At 43.9% G+C, this 14,505-nt stretch overlaps 1 protein-coding gene across 1 annotated transcript in view; it reads left to right on the top strand.

Moving 5' to 3' along the window:
• The window catches only part of reck (reversion-inducing-cysteine-rich protein with kazal motifs), a 91,697-nt gene that overhangs the window by 23,453 nt on the left and 53,739 nt on the right, over positions 1–14,505 (top strand). Inside the window, exons 4-10 of the mRNA XM_040048815.1 lie at positions 955–991; positions 2,673–2,758; positions 2,834–2,881; positions 3,428–3,461; positions 8,512–8,709; positions 12,041–12,299; positions 12,405–12,578. Of these exons, the coding sequence (XP_039904749.1) occupies positions 955–991; positions 2,673–2,758; positions 2,834–2,881; positions 3,428–3,461; positions 8,512–8,709; positions 12,041–12,299; positions 12,405–12,578 (836 nt within the window). The remainder of the gene's footprint in view (positions 1–954; positions 992–2,672; positions 2,759–2,833; positions 2,882–3,427; positions 3,462–8,511; positions 8,710–12,040; positions 12,300–12,404; positions 12,579–14,505) is intronic.

Genomic DNA, 14,505 nt, shown 5'->3' on the forward strand with positions numbered 1-14,505 from the left:
GCTGTAGGACGCAGAGGACGCAGAGGACTCTGGTTCCAGTGGGAGTTTCCTCACATTCATATTTTCAACACTCGTCTGTTTCAGTTTGAAATGAAGAATGTAGAGTCTGTTCTTTGTAAAACTGAACTGGCTCAGTTTATTCTGTTATTTTGTAAAGTCATGGGATTTCTGCATAACTAATATAGTGCAGCAGATAACTGCTGTGTGAGCACCGGCTCACTGAAACTGTTGATCCAACAACCTGTGAAGGAGCCGTGCACAGTGTGCTGCATCACGGGTCACACCTGGGCTTGCTGCACATCTGGAGTCGAGTAGACACGTGGTCAGCAGAGCAGCCAATCAGAGCTGCTGATTCTGTACGTTTGCTTTACAGCTGTCTCTGAAAATAAATCATTGGTTAATTGTTTCTTTGAAACATTAACACAATCAGAAAACTTCATTAATCCCTGAGGAAATGATGTGGGTTACAGCAACAGACTCAGCTAGTTAAATAATCCAATCTGTTACAGAGTTTACACATTTACACTCTATTATAAATATGAAGAATATTATAGAGTGGCCACATAATAACTCGTTCAGTTTTTTGTTAAAGCAACATTTTCTTACATCCAACCAGCTTCCTTCTCTCTTCAGCCAAAGTGTAACGCCCTCTTCTATGGTTGGTGGAACAAGCCAGAAACATTATTCTTATCACCTGCTAATTTCACCCATTTACTTTCATAAAAGACCTGCAGACTAATATGTCGTATTCACATGGAATTATAAAGTTACCAAAGTTCGTGCTTCTTCTCCCAAACATTGAAGTGGAATTGCAAAATTGCTTTTTTAACAAACCCACGGTGTGTGAGAAAAACAGAGCTACATATCTGATAATTATGCTACCTGAATTATAAAAGCTGTTATTAAGGTTTTTTGTTAATAACCTCTGACATTAACCATTTTTATGTCTTACAGAATGAACTTTGGATGTGCATCAATTCTACACTTCCAGGTACGCAGGTGAAACCACGACATCCTGATGCTGATCTGCTGTTGTATTTAACCACCAACCAAAATAAAATCTGTCTGCAAACTGCTGCACCGGCATCTATTGGTGCAGCACATGTCACATTCAATGGAGGGACTCAAGCGCAGAGCAGAGTTCAATACAAGGAATGACATTTATTTACACAATCACCAAGTGCAGATACAGTGGGGCAATTGCAGGGTCCAAGGGAAAAATCCGGGAAGGGAATCTCATTCACACTTGCTGTCGTCTTCACACGGTGGGTAGGTCACGGGTCCAGGAAAACTATACACGGGGAAACGCCGGTTACTCAGAGGCAAAAACACACAGGAGGTTCACAAAGCTAGAGATTCACTAACGTGTCTTGCACTGTCATCCAGCGATGAGACCGTCTGCGTCCCGGCCTTAAATGTCCAACACATAATTGCAGCCTGATGAAGAGCAGGTGTGTGAGCCAAGGGCGGGAGCCTGCAATGAGCTCCGCCCTGGCGGGGAGGTGAGAGGAGAAAGGAAACAGAAACACACGTGGCCTTGTGGAGCCGGCCGGGCAGACACGGGCACAGCACATGTAAATGTACAGTACATACTGTTTATAGAGGAACGTGAGCATTGATGAGAGATGATAGCAGTGTCATGTACGCCATGTTCTTAACAGCATGGCTTTGTAGCAGTCGGCAGTGTAGCACCAACTGAAAACATTTGGCTGGATCTACCTGTGGAATCACAGGTGTCTAAAATGTCCCTCTGGGTGTTTTCTGGTGTGACACTGTTGAGGGCGGTGTCTACTTCGGGCTATGCAGCACAGTGGCGAGACCGCTGCTGCCTCACAGCGAGAGCGTGTTGGGTTTGAATCAGGCCGGGGTCTTTCTGTGTGGAGTTTGCATGCTCTCCCTGTGTTTGTGTGGGTTGTCTCTGGGTGACTTCCTCCCACAGTCCAAAGACATGCAGTTAGTGGGGTTAGAGTCACTGGTGGTTCTACATGCCCATAGGTGTGAATGTGAGTGTGAATGGTTGTCTGTCTCTGGGTGCTAGCCCTGCGTCAGGCTGGAGACGTGTCCTCCACCCTGCCTCTCGCTCTATGTTAGCTGGGACAGGCTTCAGCTCACGATGACCCTGACAAACATCAGCAGAAGAGGATGGATGGACTGAAGGAATCAAAAAAACCTTCCTCCAGTCCTCTCAGAGCGAGACATCGTCCATCACTGATGTTCACTGATTTCCAGCAACATTCATGGATTTACTCTTAAGCTGGTCCTGCAGGTGTGTCCGTACACGTGCACGATGGTGGCTGGACAGATGGGGGTGAGGACTTTCCACCCACCCCGGACACGTGGAGATAGTGAAGTTCACTCTGCAAAGATCAGAATACACAGCATGAGAAGCACAGACAGTGACTACAGTGAACACCTTTGTTTTCAGACATGTGACAGCAGAGCTTACTGCAGGCAGTGAACTCGCTCGCTCTGCTTCACCATAAAACCACCTCCATGGTGTTATCACTGCTCTGGTTTGAATATGAAAATCTCAGAATAAGTAAATGTGAATCTGTTTTCATAATTCACAGTAACAGTAAATAAATCAGTGTCACAAAGTGTGATAGTTAAAAGCCACAGAAAGAAATCCACGTGGCAAAGAGCTGATTCTCTGGTGTATGATTTGCTTGCAGGAGTATCGAGGAAATCAGAAGGCTGGGTGGGGCTGGGCTGCTGTGAACTGGCCATCACGACAGAGTGTCGCAAGGAATGCAAACAGGTGAGATGCTGTGAGTCCATCCTGGGGTGTGAGCTGCTGTCCCCAACACTGATCTGATTTCTTTTCCCCATGTAGGCATCTTCAAAAAATGATATAACAAAAGTATGCAAGAAAACCACAGAGGTAAGTCCAACAGCTTCCGAGAGGTAAGATTATTTTGCAGTGGCACACTGTCAGACACAGATGAAGTTCTGTTGTTTCTGTGTCGCTCACAGATGGATTGTTGCTGTTATGCTTACATCGCTTATTGAAGCTAGCTGTCAGACTGTAAATGTCCTCGTGTTTGTTTCTGTCTCTTCCTCCTTCGACTGCTCCCTTTACAGATTTACAAGAGTGTCAATGTGTCGATGAAAATGTGCACGCTTACATGAAAGTTACTAATGTTTCCACACTGTTGTTATTATTATTATTCCTTCAAGTGTTCTCTTGGTCAGAATCAGTTTCCTCACGTCTGTTCCAATGTTTGAATGAAATGTAATCAATCACTAAAGCACAAATATAGTTTTTTTAGTCAAGGGTCAAAGGTCATTCAGTGGTGGAGCAGTCGTGTGGTGGGACGTGGAATCAGAACAAAGAGTGGTTCAGAGACTTGAATCCAGTAACATGTTTCTGCTGCAGTAGTGTGGTCTCTGTGAGCAGTGTCACCACAGCTTCTTGTTCTCATTCTAGAACTCGCTCTACAGCTGCATCACCAAAAATGAAAGTAAGTCTTACTCATTCACTCACTTCCTGCCACATTTCAGAATCAGAATCAGAATCAGAAAGGGGTTTATTGCCAAATGTTGAGCAGGTTTACAACATTAGGAAATTGCTGCGGTGCTTCAGTGCAAACATAGTGTCATAAATAGCACTTAAATAGACATGAAAAAAATAAAAGTAGGAATAAGAATTAAAAGTGCTACTTAGAAAGATATGTGCATGAGATATACATGAGATATATACATGAGAATAAGAATTAAGAGTGTTACGTAGAAAGATATATACATTAGTGCAGGTGGTGATCAGTGCCAAACATGGAATGATGCAGTGACACAGCGTAGGGTCATGTGTTAGTGGCGGGGACAGTCATATGGTTATTGTTCATGTGTCCAACAGCAGAGGGGAAGAAACTGTTCTTATGGCGAGAGGTTCTGGTGCGAATGGACCGGAGCCTCCTGCCTGAGGGGAGCGGGTCAAACAGACTGTGACCAGGGTGAGAAGGGTCAGCTGAGATCCGAGCTGCACGCCGCAGTGTCCTGGAGGTGTACAGGTCCTGCAGAGATGGGAGTCTGCAGCCAATCACCTTCTCAGCAGAGCGCACAACACGCTGCAGTCTCTGTTTGTCCCTGATAGTGGCTCCAGCGTACCACGACGTGATGTGATGGAGGAGGTGAGGATGGACTCGATGATTGCGGTGTAGAACTGCATCATCGTCCGTGTTGGCAGGTTGAATTTCTTCAGCTGCCTCAGGAAGTACATCCTCTGCTGGGCTTTCTTGATGACGGAGGTGATGGTGGGCTCCCACTTCAGGTCCTGGGTGATGGTGGTACCCAGGAAGCGGAATGAGTCCACAGAGGTGATGGGGGTGTCAGTCAGGATGATGGGGGGGAGTGGGGCTGTGTGCTTCCTGAAGTCCACAATAATCTCCACTGTCTTCTGGGCATTCAGCACCAGGTTGTTGTGGCTGCACCAGGACACCAGACGTTCAACCTCCCTCCTATAGGCAGACTCATCCCCGTCCGAGATGAGCCCAATAACGGTGGTGTCATCTGCAAACTTGATTAGCTTGACAGACTGGTGGGTGGAGGTGCAGCAGTTGGTGTACAGGGAGAAGAGCAGGGGAGAAAGAACACAGCCCTGAGGGGAGCCGGTGCTGATGGTCCGAGAGTCCGAGACATTCTTTCCCAGCCTCACATGCTGCTTCCTGTCCGTCAGGAAGTCAGTGATCCACCGGCAGATGGGATCAGGCACATTCATCTGGGAAAGCTTGTCTCGGAGATGGTCTGGAAGGATGGTGTTGAAGGCAGAGCTGAAGTCCACAAACAGGATCCTGGCGTAGGTTCCTGGGGAGTCCAGATGCTGCAGGATGAAGTGTAGGGCCATGTTGATGGCGTCGTCTACAGACCTGTTGGCTCTATATGCAAACTGCAGGGGGTCCAGGAGGGGGGCCGTGAGGGTCTTGAGATGGGAGAGAACTAGGCGCTCAAATGACTTCATGACCACAGATGTCAGAGCCACGGGTCTGTAGTCATTTAGTCCAGTGATCCTAGGTTTCTTGGGGACAGGGATTATGGTGGAGGACTTGAAGCAGGCAGGCACATGACATGCCTGCAGTGAGGAGTTGAAAATGCCAGAAAACACTGGGGCCAGCTCGTTTGCACAGTGTCTGAGGGTGGCAGGAGACACAGCGTCTGGGCCGGGAGCTTTCCGAGCATTCAGGTTCTTAAACTGCTTCCTCACATCTGCTTCATGAATATGAAGAGTTGTGGTGGGAGGAGGTGGTGTGAAATCCTCTTTTGTGTGGGGTGAGGAGGCGGGTGTTGCAGGTGAACAGTTTGAAGGTGGTGATGGTTCTATGGAGGGGGGAGAGGTGGGGGAATGAGTGTCCAAAGTGCCTCTATTGTTGGAGGTGTGAAGGCTGCCTGATGGCTCGTCAAAACGGCAGTAGAAGTCGTTAAGGGTGTTGGCCAAGAGCAAGTCATCAGTGGAGTGGGGGGTTTTAGGCTTGTAGTTGGTGATATTCCTAAAACCTTTCCACACAGAGGCCGAGTCATTCTCTGAGATCTGCTGCTGCATCTTCTCAGAGTGCTGATGTTTAGCAACGTCCACTTCTTTAGTGAACCTGTACTTGGCCTCTCTGTAGCAGTCCCTGTCTCCGCTTCTGAACGCCTTTCTCTTTTCCAGCCACAGCTTTTTGAGTTTAGGAGTAAACCAGGGTTTGTCATTGTTATAACTCACCCTGGTGCGTGATGGCACAATGCTGTCCTCACAGAAGTGGATATAGGAGGTGACAGTGTCCGTAAACTCGTCCAAGCTGTTAGAAGCAGCCTTCATTGTGTCCCAGTCTGTGGTCTCCAAACACGTGCGAAGCTCCTCCACAGCCTCGTTGCTCCACAGTTTTTTAGTCCTCACGACAGGTTTGGAGAGCTTCAGCCTCTGTCTGTACGCGGGGATTAGGTGGATCAGTGACGTGATCAGAAAGTCCGAGTGAAGCCGCGGGCACCGCACGATAGGCCCCGCTGATCGTGCTGTAGCAGTGGTCCAATGTCCTCTCCTCTCTGGTCGGGCATTTAATATACTGCTTGTATTTGGGAAGCTCATGGCTCAGATTGGCTTTGTTAAAGTCCCCAAGAGCAATGATGAGAGAGTCCGGGAATGTCCGCTCCATGTGCAGTATCTGCTCCGCGAGTGCGCACTGAGCTGCCTGCGCATCTGCGTCTGGCGGGATGTAAACAGCGGCCAGGATGAATGAAGCAAACTCCCGCGGAGAGTAAAACGGTTTGCAGTGAATAAAAAGATATTCCACAGAGGAAGAGCAGTGCTGAGCAATCACTGTTACATCTGTGCACCAGCCACTATTGATGTAGAAGCAGACACCTCCACCTTTGGACTTACCGGAGAGAGCGGCCTGCCGGTCCGCGCGCAGCAGATGAAAGCCCTCCAGCTTGAGCGCGCTGTCCGGGATGTCCTCACTGAGCCACGACTCCGTAAAACATAAGACACAGGAGGAGGCAAAGTCTCTGTTCATGCTTCTCATCAGGGCCAGTTCGTCTATCTTATTACCGAGTGAGCGTACATTGGAAAGGAAGATCCCAGGAAGAGCCGTTCTCAGTCCGCGTCTCCTCAAACGCACGAGTGCGCCGGCTCGCTTCCCTCTCTTTCGGCGTCTCGCTTTCCTGATCAGAGTCAGCAGTAAATCTACCGCAGATGCGACAAATATTGGAAATAAATCCACAGAAGTTGTAGTCCTGTAGTTAAGGAGCTCTTCTCTGGTGTAAGAGTATCCAGAGGAGTGCCCAAACACAGAAGAAATGCACAAAAGCAAAACAAAAGTAACGCACTGAAGCACCAGGGCATCCATACGCGGCGCCATCTTGGTTCTATTTATTTCATCTTTCATCTATTTCATCTTGGTTCTTTATTGTTTTTGTCTCCATCCTTGGTTTGTCATACGTACTATAAATAAACAAATAGCGGAGCTTTGTAATTTGCCTACCTCATAACTTCCTGTTTAGAGGATATATCATTATTATTATTATTATTATTATTATTATTATTATTATATCTGTTTGTTGTGATTCTTTACAGAATAGTTTGAGTGGTATTCATTTTTTGCTGTACAGTGCCAGTTTTATTCTTAGTTTTATTTGTCACACTTGCATTTTTCACAGGGTTAAACAAATGTTAATATTAGACAAAGATAATCCAAGTTAATGCAAAACACTCATTAAACAGTGGTCTATTGTGAAAACAAACCTTCCTTTCACCGTTAAAGAGTGGCTGCTCCTTGAACCTAATGAGGAAGAAATGCAATCGAGCGTTTGTAATAACCAGCAGTGAGTCGTTCATGTTGCTCTGAAGGAATTTTGGCTGCTTTTCTTTGCGGAATTGTTTTCATTCAGTCACAGTGGAGGATTTCCAAGATCATGCCACAGTGTGTCGATACACAGCAAAAACTCCAGTGTTAAATTAATACTAGAGAGTGTCTGTATGTCTCCAATCCTCTGATTGTTAAATATAAGTGCTGATTTTCTAACACTGGAAAATAACTCAAAATGTTAGAAATATTACAGTGTTAGAAAATCAGCACTGCTCAGTGTTAGCCATTGTTAATCTTCAAAACTGTCTAGGTTACTTTTAAACATATAACAGTGTTGTATTTAACACTCAGAGGAGTGGACACATACAGACACTCTCTAGTATTAATTTAACACTGGAGCTTTTGCTGTGTAGGGTTTGAGTCCAGTCTGTCACTAAGCCTCTTCAAAACCTGTTTGTTTGTTTTTTTGGTTGGTTGTTTGTTTGTTTGTTTTTGTTTGTTTGTTTGTTTGTTTGTTTGTTTGGTTGGTTGGTTCTTTGGTTGGTTCTTTGGTTGGTTGGTTGGTTGGTGGACCATGCTGCATAACCTGAGGGTGCTTGAGCTTCAGGTCTGGGTTCAGGGTATATGGTTCCATCAAAGCAGAGCCCCAGACCATTACACTCCCACCATGTTTGTCTGTTGGTGCTTTGCGTTTATGAAATGCTGTGTTAGTTTCATGCCGATGGATCGGGACTTTACAACACACAGGAGATTTTATCAAAGGTTTTGGGGATCGTCACAATGTTTTTTGGCAAATGTGAGATGAGCCTGTGTGGACTTTTTGGTAAGCAGGGGCTTTTCCCTTGGAACTCCTTTATGCCAGTTTTGCCCCGCGCCTTCCTTAATGCTGAATAATGAACTCTGAGCTGAGGCGAGTAAGATCTGCATTTCTTGTTTTTCTCTGTGCTTCTGTGCTCTTGGATGAATTGTCCTGGATGGAGTCCTCACTGTTCCAGTTTATCTGTGAATCTGAGACAGTGTGACAAATAACAAAGAAAGCACCATCACAATGATAAACTCTTCATTTCTTTGCAAGTCATGGTATTGTTTCCCCGACTGTAACCAACTGGGATTTTGGCAGAGCTTGAAAACCTCAGGCCCACTTGGCACAGTCACTGCATACTTTGATACTCCTAACCTCAGCCAGCTGTTCTTACTGTTTAACCTGTGTGTGCATGTGTGTGTGTCCCTGCAGTGGGCTCTACATGCTGCAGCTATGCAGGTCGTCACACCACCTGCAGAGAGTACTGCCAGGCCATCTTCAGGACCGACTCGACCCCCACCGTGTCCCAGATCAGCGCTGTCAAAGACTACTGTCAGACTCACAGTGCTCAGCTGATTCACTGTGTCAACAACTTCACAAAGTCCTACCCCATACACAGCCCTGTGGACAGTAAGTCCATCTGCTTCACACACAACAAAAGGAAGTGCAGCTCAGTGTTCGCTATGAAGAGAGTAAAGTGCTGGATTAGAAACAAACACCATGAGAATCTGCAGATGTCATATGGTGCATATGAAACGATCACTAAGACAGGAAGTTGAGTACAGCTCATCCATGTTTACCACTGACTGAGCTACCATTCACTCCAGAGGTAATACAGAAACATTTGTTTTTAATAATGTCCAAGGGTAAAAGCAGTTAGTAATTCATGCTGAAGAGTCGGCAAGTTGGCAAAAATGATCTTCATCCATAACTTTAAAAACTCAGATGGAAGTTTTTTTTTTTCCTCCTGTCCCGTTTGGCTCTTTGCCATCAGAATTATTGTCTAAAGGAAAAGATTCCCAACAGATTTACCTTACCAAATGGACCATCCCGGCCGTATTGGTCCATTTGATTCACCTTTTTTTTTTTAATATTCTTTATTTCTACAATATTACCTCACAAAGATGATTACAGGCATTAATTAACACAGTTTACAAGAGAAAAACGAAACAAAACGAGAAGGAAGGAAGAAAGACAGAGAGAAAGAAAGAGAAAAAAAAAAAAAAGGAAAAAAATTATATATATATAAAATAAAAGGAGAAAGCTCTGTCGGGAGTAAGCAATTAACTAAATTGGTGGTTTTAAGCTTTAAAGAGAAAATTCGGTTTATAGGTATTAACGTATTGGACCCACTTATCCCAACACAGATGGAACCAGGCCATCCTGTCATTAACATGAGCTGTTACTTCCTCCATCCTATATATCTCTAACGTAATTTCCCACCATAATGACAAAGTCGGTATGTCTTGCGAGGACCATTTCTTTGTTATACATTTCTTACTTGCAACCAATAAAGCTCTTAACAGACATATGTCATTTTTGGACCAGTTCTGCGGTATACAGCCAAAAAAAATTGTCTTCATATCCTGAGGGAATGTACAGTTAAAAATGCCTTGTAATATACCATGAATGTCTTTCCAGTAAGTCCGTAGCACAGGACAGTCCCACATAATATGGGTGTGATGGGCTCCTTGGTATCCACAGTTTCTCCAGCACACGGGAGGATTCCCATCATAGTGAGCCTTTTGACATGGAGTGATAAAGAACCTTATCAGAGTTTTCCATCCGAACTCCCTCCAGCTTTTGGAGGAAGTACTCCTCCATTGCCATTCCCACATCTGAGTCCATTCTTCCCTAGAAATACACATCCCTCCCTCCTTTTCCCATAACATCTTCACATAATCAGTTGAGTGTGGAAGCTTATTCATAAAAAAATTGTACCAAAAAGAAATGAGTCTTGTGTCAACATCCCCACTGTACGCCTGTCTAAATAAAGTTACCAATTCCACATTAGTGTTTGACATCAGACCGATTGTTGTCTTTATATAGTGTCTTATTTGCAAGTATCGAAAAAAATCCTGTTTTTCTAGATTGTGTCTCTGTTTCAGCGTGTCAAAACTAATAAGGTTCCCATCCTTTATCAAACTATCATATGTAGATAACCCTTTAGCAGGCCAGCTTTTAAAACGTGAGTCCAATTTATTCGGGGCAAAGTCAGAATCATATGCATACCATTTGAATAAAGCCAAATCCTGTTCAAGTTTGAATTCTTTCACGACTTTTCTCCATATATTAAGTGTGCACGACACCCAGGGGTTGTGAATCTTGTCAATATATTTTCGAATATTCGAGTCCATCAGGACAGCTTGTATTGGGGAGGAAAACATATTCTCCTCTATAGTCTTCCAGTGTGCTTGGTAGCTTGTATCACACCAATTAACCACAGTCTTCAACTGAGCAGCCCGATAATAATTTTTTAGTGACGGCAACCCCCATCCTCCCACCTTCTTATGTAATTGTAAAGTTTTAAAACAAACCCTCGGCCGCTTCCCCCCCCATATAAACCGCGATATTATTTTATCCCATTCATTGAAACGACTTGGATCAATGGATATTGGTAGTGTTTGGAATAAATATAATATTCTTGGCAAAATGTTCATTTTAATAGATTCAACTCTTGAGTGTAAAGAAAGAAAGGGGATCATGTTCCATCGCCTAATATCACCCACTATTCTCCTTTGTAGAGAACCAAAGTTCTCCTCAAATAGTTTAGTTAAATCCTTGGGAATAACAACTCCTAAATATTTCAATGATTGTGCTTGCCAATTCATTGGATATTGGATAACCATGTGAGCTGGGGGGTTATAGTTATAGCTGAGAATTTGAGTTTTAGACATATTAATTTTATATCCAGAGAGTTTCCCAAATTTTTGACACAAATTCATCAGCGAAGGCAAGGAGTTAGTGGGCTGATCTAAATAGATCAATATGTCGTCCGCATAACAAGCGAGCTTGTGTTCCTGTCCTGCAATAGTGATCCCCTTAATGTCTTTATTTTGTCTAATTGATTGTACCAAGGGTTCTAAGTACAATGCAAACAGGTTGATTCACCTTTTATTGTTTATTTTATTTTCACTTTCTACACACGGGACAGACATGACTGGGAGAAAGAAAGAGGGAAAGAAAAACAGCGAGGAAGAGGGACGGTGATAAAGGGCAAAAAACAAAAACCAACAAAACAAACAGACAAAAAATACATCTATGAATCACCTGGATCACCTGTTGAGAAAGAAAAAAGAGAAAACAAGCAAAAAAAGAGAGCAATATAATAAACGACATCATCGCGATGATCTATGTGAAGATAACAGTAAGGACTAAATATTGAATATTATTGTGCAGCACGTAAGATCGACAGCGCACAGTGTGCTTTGCATATGCAATTACTCAGCACTCACCCAACGTGGAGACAGACATAAATAGACACTGTACACACCATCACACTCCCCAAGCGTACTCTATATCCCAGGTCTACGTACCCTTGCTTGAAAGTTTGTTGAATAAACCTTTTGTTGCACCACGTGACCGTCCTGAACACCGAGCACATGGATGTGTTTACCCCACGGAGCCCTGCTGCGCAGCTCAGTGCTGCAGCCAGGCCTGGTGCAGACGGGATCCCCACCACTGATTCTTGTCTTTGGTTCTGTTGTTCTGTCACTAGTTAGTTAACATGAATGCATTAACCAACCCACTGTGGGACTGCACTAAACATCTTCCATAAAGCCAGCCTCACACACAGAGAGACATCCTGTACGTTTGACTGTATATGTTTAGTGTTTCACTTCATTAAACAGACATACAAATATCTGTGGAAACTCTGTGTGTGCGGTTTCGTGACTGATGTAGTGAGCGTGGGAATTTCAATGGGCGATGTATAAACTCAGTAACGTTTTCTCACATGCAGGTCTGTACTGCTGCGACAGGGCAGCTACCCACTGCCAGATGGCTTGCCGACAAATCCTTCGCACTATGAGCACAGAGCATGAGATTATGGAGGGTTTGATCAAAGAGTGCGGCTCCCAGCCGCTCCCTCAGGAGCCCATGTGGCAGTGCTTTCTGAGCAGTGTCCAGACTCCTTCCATAACTGAAGAGGATAACCTTCCTGCCAAGATGGACTGTGCCAAGCTGCACTGCTGCTCCAAAGCCAACACCTCACTCTGCAGGTATGCCACTTTTAGTTCTTGACATCAGTGAAAGACGGTGTTTGGGTGTCATTTACAGCGAGCAGAGGTGAACTACAGGTTGATTATAAATGTGTTACGCTCCAGGGACATGTGTCTGGAGATCAGCTCTAACTGGGGCAGCCAGACATGGCAAGACTTTGACCAGCTCTGTGAGTACAACCCAGTGGAAACAGAGCTCATCAACTGCCTGGCTGACGTCAGAGAGCCCTGCCAGCTGGGCTGCAAGGACCTCACTTACTGCACCAACTTCAATAACAGGTCAGTCTTCTACTGCTCACCCACTTTAAAATGGCTGTGTTATGGTCACTGCACGTCAGTGACACGTTATCTACATATGTAGGAGGTTCCTTACAGGAGCCTGAATGTGTACTGTGCCAACACAAGCTATGATTTTGTGCCATAGACAAAATCAAAGCGAGGAAATAAAATCTTATTTGGCATGATGTTCTTAGGCGCAGGTGAATAATTCGTACTCTTCGCCTTAGTATCGTTATTAAACTTTTAATGCATATCTGATTTTGTGCTGTTCCCACTGACCACTTCTCATAATCACGTGTGTCTGTTCAGGTGTGACACTGTAGATAAACGTGTGGATCCCCAGATCTGAAGCTTGCACACCATCAACATTAACCTCCTAAGACCCCAACTCTTTCATTTCATGCATTTTTATTTTCTCTTTGCTATTTGGGCTGATTGGGACGTGATGAATGTAAAAACAAAGAATTATCTTTTTAGCTGATTTTGCTCTACAAGGGCCTGACATCCACATATGAGGACATTCGTTTTAAATTTTGATAGAGAAGTAGCAGAATAACGTCCTCGTAAGTGGATATCAGGCCCTCGTAGAGCAAAATGTAGTATTTTGGTCCAGACAACCCAAAAAGTGATGTCCACATTTGTGGACGCAGGTCCTAGGAGGTGAAAACTGGAAACTTGTTTCATGCATTGTATTGCCATTTTCTGACTTTGATCTGTTGTTCCTTTTTTTAGTCACTGAGTTTTGAAGTGTGATTAACAAGTAAGTCAAAAGTTCAATGACTCCACCTGAAATACCAGAAATAGGTTTTCACTATGTGCTAAATAAACATCAACACACTGACTTAAAGGGAGTCATCTAGAAAAAGCTGATCATGAACAGAGACAAACTGTTCATTGATTTAAAAGTACACTTCTGCAGCTTGTTGATCACAGCTTGTGTGATCTGGATGTCCTCATAGGGTACAGTGTAGTGTAAAGGTGTATCTGTGGGATGGGACACAGTATTACAGGAAATACTGGTACATGGCAGGTTTATTCATATAGCACAATTCAACAACAAGGTGATTCAAAGTGCTTCACAGAGACATTAAAAAACAAAAACAATAAAAAGCATGATTTAAAATTGATTTAAAAAAAACAGTAGATAAAATCAGAACAGATAAAATCAGAACAGATAAAATCAGTAGTTAAAATGTTAAATGTCTGCATCCATCACTATTCCCAAATTTCTCGCCTGGTTTGTGGTCTTTGGGTGTATAGATTGAAGTTCTCTGGTGACCTGTAATCGTTTTTCTTTGGCACCAAAGACTATTACCTCAGTTTAGTTTTTGTTTAGCTGGAGAAAATTGTGGCACAACCAGTCATTAATTTCCTCAATGCATTTACCAAGAGCCTGTACAGGGCCTTGGTCTCCTGGTGACATTGTGATATATATTTGTGTGTCATCTGCATAGCTGTGATAGTTTATTTTGTTGTTCTTTATAATCTGTGCCAGTGGGAGCATGTAAATGTTAAACAGAAGGGGTCCCAAGATGGAACCTTGGGGAACTCCACATGTGATACTTGTCTGCTCAGATGTGAAGTTACCTCTTGATACAAAGTATTTCCTGTTTTCTAAGTATGTTTTGAACCAGTTTAGTACAGTTCCTGAAAGACCTGTCCAGTTCTCCAGTCGTTTGAGTAATATGTTGTGGTCGACTGTATCAAATGCTGCACTGAGATCCAGTAAAACTAGGACTGACATTGTTCCACTGTCTGTATTCAGACATATGTCATTAAACTCTTTGGTCAGAGCGGTTTCAGTGCTGTGGTTCTGTCTAAAACCTGACTGGAAGGCATCATAGCAGTTATTCTGTTTTAAGAAGTAATTGAGCTGTTGAGAAACTGCTTTTTCAATGATCTTACTTAAAAATGGGAGATTTGAGAT

The sequence above is a fragment of the Simochromis diagramma genome, unplaced genomic scaffold, assembly GCF_900408965.1.
Source record: "Simochromis diagramma unplaced genomic scaffold, fSimDia1.1 OVJJ01000125.1, whole genome shotgun sequence".
Classification (NCBI taxonomy): Eukaryota; Metazoa; Chordata; class Actinopteri; order Cichliformes; family Cichlidae; genus Simochromis; species Simochromis diagramma.